The sequence below is a fragment of the Rhinopithecus bieti genome, unplaced genomic scaffold (assembly GCF_001698545.2).
Source record: "Rhinopithecus bieti isolate Rb0 unplaced genomic scaffold, ASM169854v2 scaffold_33122, whole genome shotgun sequence".
Classification (NCBI taxonomy): domain Eukaryota; kingdom Metazoa; phylum Chordata; class Mammalia; order Primates; family Cercopithecidae; genus Rhinopithecus; species Rhinopithecus bieti.
The window spans coordinates 520,952-526,872 of NW_016814047.1; the positions used below are offsets into that span (position 1 = coordinate 520,952).

The 5,921-nt window shown below is 41.8% G+C and overlaps 1 protein-coding gene across 1 annotated transcript; it reads right to left on the reverse strand.

The window, feature by feature from the left end:
• Positions 1-685: 685 nt before the first annotated feature.
• Positions 686-2,538, reverse strand: TUSC1 (tumor suppressor candidate 1). Its single transcript, XM_017849447.1, has one exon. It carries the CDS (start codon positions 2,018-2,020, stop codon positions 1,391-1,393), a length of 630 nt encoding a protein of 209 aa, XP_017704936.1. The 5' UTR covers positions 2,021-2,538; the 3' UTR covers positions 686-1,390.
• Positions 2,539-5,921: the final 3,383 nt, after the last annotated feature.

Consider the following 5,921-nt stretch of genomic DNA (forward strand, 5'->3'; position numbering starts at 1 on the left):
ATTCACATCTGAATTTCAATTACCTTTAAGCAAAATATAGTGTCTTCAAAACCCAGAACTAGACAAATCACAAAACTTGTTTCCCTGGTACATTGTTCTGTAATATATAATATTTAAAAGTTTTGGACTATGCCATAACTAGTATATTTTATTCCCCTGACAATTCTATTCATGATTTTTTTCCCATGAAATGTTTTCCATCATTGAAACACTCTTAGACCCATGATTTTTTATCAGGTACAATGGTATCCTCTTCATTACTTAGTTGGCAAAAGTGTTACTAACGAAGCGCAATAAAAGTAATTTTAGGACATTTATCCCTAAACTACTGACTTTTTTGTGCCATTGAAATAACTGAGACATCACTTTGTTGGGGGAGCTTTTGATATACAAGTAATTTATAATTTATTAGAAGTCCTTAGTCAAAATAAGGTAAATTAGGTAAATTACCAAAATAAGGTAAATTATGTACTAATTAAGCTAATATTAAAGATTAAAATAACTGTTAGACTATCTAATCTTCAGATTATTTTAAAAGATAACTGTTACATAAAGCTAAAAGAACATGATAGTTTACAAAGGACAACTAAAACCAGATTTAAATTAGTATATTCACAAAGGTATCTTTTAAAATATATAAAATTTAACACACTTCAAATAATGCTCGTTGGAACCTTTCAGATGATTTTAATGCACCAGATTTATTGACCATTTCAAAAGATCACGATATAGGCAGATAATTTAAAATTCTCTGGGGCAAACAAATGAGTATATATTAGATGTACACGGACTGCAGCCAAGGCAGGCGTGAGTTCCTAGGTTATAAATATCATCTTTATAAAAATTGGGTATTTTATAGGACATCCAAGTAACACCGACTTATAAAAGCAAACACTGTACTTAAAATGTTGGCCACATAAGAGAGAATAGCTGAAGGCTTTAGGGGATTGAAAAATGTACGAACTCAACCAATTAAAAACGCATTACTCATCCCTCAGAACCAAAATACAGGGAAAAAAAGTACAACAGGTTCTCACAACATCTAGAAAAGTTCAGGGAATATGAAATGTTTCTTGGCACCCAGTTCTTGCTGTTTTAAAATCCGTCCCTTCCTTGTTGGCTAGGCCTCTCTCCAGGGAAACTAGCCAGGGCAAGAGGCAGGGGAACTGTACATGTGGGAGGTCCCGAGGGCCCTTGCACCCACTCGATCTCCGCCAAGCGGATGGCCAAGCGCCACCTGTAAGTGTCCGCTGGCTGGGGCGGGAGGGCACCGTCGTCCAAGCTATCCGCGGTTACAGCGCGGGCCAGGGCGTGCGCGAGGTGGGGGGCGCTGGGAACCGGGGAGGAGGGGCCCGCTCGAGGCCCCGCCTCTCTCTGGCTGCGGCCTCGGCTACAGCCAGGACCCGGAGGGCTCCGAGTCCTGGGAGCGGAACCCGGAGTCAGGTTCCTGTAGAGGCTGCTCCTCCTTGTCCGCGGTCGGACGTGGTCCCCGCTGCTCGAGGTGCAGCTGCAGCAGGGCCCGGCGGTACATGGCCTCCAGCTTCTCAAGTCGGGCCCTCAGGGCCCTGGGGCTGCCCGGCTCGTCCTCTGGGCCGCTGTCTGTAGCCCTCTGGTTCGTGCTGGCCTCTTCAGGGACCCGGACCGACTCCGCGGGCATCCCGTCGCCGCCTTCGCCGGGGAGCCGCAAAGCCTGACGGAAGAGGCTGCGGTTCTCGCGCTTCAGCCGCCGGTTCTCGAGCCGCAGGCGGGCGTTCTCCTGTCGTAGCCGCGCGTTCTGCCGGTCCCACTCGTCCCGCGCACGGATGGCCTCCAGGTGGCTCGCCGCCAGGTCGGCAAACCGCTCCTCCAGCTGCTGTCGGGCGCCGTCCGCGCGGCCTCGCCAGCCCACGCCGCCGCTGTTGCTGCCACCCCCACGAGTCCGGCCCGAGCGGCCTGGCCCTCGGCTGGCCACAGTACCGTCCCCGCCGCAGCAACTCCCGCGCCTAGTGGCGCCACCACGCATGCGCCACATCGGTCCCATCCCAACCGCGCCGCCAGCCCAGCGGACTGAGGGGCCGCGCGCCCAGGCGGGGGCAAGTTCGGGGCCGGCAGGGCGGCCGGGGTGACGGCGGAGGAAGAGAGGAGGTGGCGGGCGGCGGCTGCTGGCTTAGAGCCAAAGGAGGCCGGGAATTTGCCCAGGCAGAGGCGTGTCCTGTCTCCTGTGGTGGAGCTGCCCCCTGGGCCTGCTATCTCCAGGCTGTGCTGACACACAGTTTCCCCGGGAAGCGCTTTGCTGTTCAGCCCTCCGGCTGCGCGGGAAAAAGCGTGTATACTCAGCTGAGTTCTGCCAGGGCGCTTCCGTGCAGGCCTGGGCATTGCAGGAACAAGCCGTCCTCGCCCGCCCCAGAGCGCAACCAACAGTGGTTACTTTGCGCTTTACACGGCATTCTCAAAACTAATGGGACAAAAGCTATGGGGCAAGTTGAAAAGCTCTATGTATAAGTACTTCATTTAAAACCCAGTGGTTTAACTCACTCCTATGTTTAATAAAACGTTCAACAGAATTGGGCTGAACACCTGTCATGGGATTCCCCAGTGGAAACACTTAGCTCTCCAAACAATGCAGTCAGTTCCCAATTTGTGAATGGCCAGGAATTCACTTTTTAAATTGTTCAGAACTCTGTAGAAACTAGGTCATACTTAGTTGACTTGTTCTGGCCAACCCCCAAAACCTATGAAACAAGATGTGCTCTGTTTATTGAAAAAACTGAATACTTGGTTCCAAAGTTTCTGGGATCAAGTATGAACATCTTATTGAATGAATCATACCTTCTTGTAGGGTCTCAACGTACATAGTAACTGGATTATTGCAAAGTAATGTAAGAATTAGGTACTGATGCCAGACTCTCTTGAGCAAGATGCCCTAGGAACAATCTACATATTTAACAAGGTCCCAGAGAATTCTCAGGGTAACCAAAATTTCCAAACCACTGCAGCGAGTAACGAACAAGTAAAACATATAAGTACATACATGGGGTTTTCATTGACCAGTACAAATAAGGGGAAAATACAGTTAATCAAATTTTTTTGTATTTTTATTTTGTTACGCAAGATCTTAAGAGACTGCAAACACCAAATGTGTTCTCAATTATCTCATTTTATAACATGAAAAGGAAAGATACAATTTTGGAATTTCAAAAAATATAAATTTAGTTTTAAGGAGGACCATATCATTCTTGAGATGGAGTTTCGCTTTTGTTGCCCAGGCTGGAGTGCAATGGCGCTGTCTCTGCTCACTGCAAACTCTACCTTCCGGGTTCAAGCGACTCAAGAAGGACCGTATCGTTCTTAATTTACATTAAGGTTGAGGCTGCAAGGCTGCTGTGAACTGTGATCACACCATTGTACTCCTCCTGAGAGACAAAGGGAGACCTATCTCAAAAAATAAGGGAGGGTGAAGGGATGAAGGGAGGGAGAAAGGGAAGTTTGGAAGAAAAGGAAAGAAAAAAATGTGGAAAAATCGATCCAATAAAAAGGTATTAACACGCATAAAGATTGTCTTATGTGGCAGTGAACATTTGTCTTACGATTTGTTAATGGAGATTCCACCAATCTTTCAAATACGACATAGAGACAATGTAATTTCCAAGTTGAAAGTGGAGTTGAGACAACAGAGTGATTAAAATGATTAGTACCAAAAGTATATACTTTATTTTAATTTATTTAGAATAATATGTCAAGAATCGTATACTTGAAGGTGGAAATTACAACTTTTCTGAGGATGGTAGCACAAACAGTAAAAACTCTTCACACTATAGTTTGTTAATGGTCTACATATAAAAATATTACTGGGCAAATAATATGTACCTATATATGAAAATGGAAAAAATTTGGAAAATATATGGAACTGATCAAATTTAAAAGAAATGCAAGACTACAATAATACTTAAAAGAAAACATATAGAATAAGTATATAAGTGCTTGATTAGAAAAATAAAAGGTAGATAGATACCTGTGCTGCTTTTTAAGACTGGGGTCTTCTGAACAGTAAAATTGCTTGCTTGCTAGATAGGAGAAAGTCTCAAAGGACATAGGTCACTCTTCTCTGACAACTTGTTCATCATTGTTCCTTAAGCTACTCTTGCTCAAGAAAAGAATTCTACTATAAAAGAATTCTGCTTAAACAGTTTAATAAATAAGAAAGAAAACTTCCATGAACTACTTGCACTTTGCATTTAGGAAACTCTAAGACCAAAGATTATTTCTTGACTAAGGTTATGAAGTTTGAAGTAAAAGAACAGAAAAATGCAAGTACAGCAGTCCCTCTTATTTGTAGGAATATATTCCAAGATCCTCAGTGAATGCCTGAAACCTTGGATGGTAATAAACCCTGTATATACATACACTGTATTGGTGGGTTCCACACTGGTAGATTCAATCAACCACAGATCAAAAATATTTTTTCAATAAAAATGCAATTAAAAAATACAGTGTAACAACTATTTACATAGAATTTACAGGGCTTTGGTTAGTAATCTGGAGATGATTTAAAGTATATGGGAGGATGTGTGTAGGTTATATGCAAAAACTATGACATTTTATATAAGGTCCTTGAGCATATTATCAAGAGTCCCGGATCCAATCCCCCAAGGATGCTGAGGGACAATTGTACCATGTTTTTTTTTCCAGTTGATAACTGACATAGCCACTGAGTGACCAATGGGTGAGTAGGGTCAACAGCATAGATGCAGTGGACAAAGATGATTCACATTCCTATCAGGATGGAGATGGTGAGAGATTTCATTACATTACTCAGAATAGTGCACACTTTAAAACTTATGAAATGTTTTTCTTTCCTGGGATTTTCCATTTAATATTTTTGGCCCAGGATGACAGAAAGTAACTCAAACCATGGAAAGAGAAACCTCAGATAAGGGGAGACTAATGTAAGTAATTGAGAATGCTTAGTTTTCTATTTCCCCAAAACAACCTTTTTTTTTCTTTTTTAAAAGGGACATTTTGTAAGTATTTAGTCTCCATGCCCTCTAACATGAAACCAATGCCCATTCTCTAATTATTTTACAACTTAAATATCATATTCTAAAATTGATCTGCCTCCTATCTTAGGTAAAATAAAAAATAAAAGAACATAAGTTTACAATCATCATGCTTCTTAAAATAATGCCTCAAACCAACATTTTTGAAAATATGATAGTTAAAAAAAGTTGTCAGCAAATTGTAGCTGGGACTGTTTTTTGCCTTGCACTTCATACATGTATTTAGTATTTCTTACAACCACGTTTGAATAATAGCTGTTGAATTTATTGCCCCTTCCTTGTATCCCTCAAACAAGTTGTTCTTTCCAGATACTGTAGCTGTTATATATTTCTAGATGTTGGCTTGAGAAAGAGGCCCTATGGATTGTTTCTTGTCTTCCTAGTTGATTTCTAATATTATTTTATTACCATGTTCATTTAACTCTCATTTGCCCATTTTGAATCACATTTATTATAAAGTAAGTCAAACGTTAAGGCAATCTGTGGCACATTCACACTGGAAGAAGTCATCCCACATTCAATTTCTCTTTGTTGCTTTTCTCTTTATAATATTCTATAATATTGCACCAAATGAATTCTGGAAAACAACTTTGATCAAGTTCAATGAAATAACAATGTTAAACTCATTAGTCTGGTAGGGCTATACACAATGTGGATGATCTGATTATCTCTGTGCTTACCTTCCATTACTTTTCTGCTGGTCTATTCACTCTCCTACCAAGAGTCCTCACATTCTTTTGTCTAGGAGTTTGGTTGTATTGTATTCCTATAGACTGACTACTGTAGGTCCAAAATTCATGAGTTGAACCCCTGACCATTTGAAGATGGAGCTTTGGGAAGTGATAAAGTTTGGATATATGTCCCCACCAAATCTCATGTTGAATT

Coding starts and splice junctions, on each gene's coding strand:
- TUSC1 (XM_017849447.1), bottom strand. CDS start 2,020: ATGGGACCGATGTGGCGCATGCGTGGTGGCGCCACTAGGCGCGGGAGT.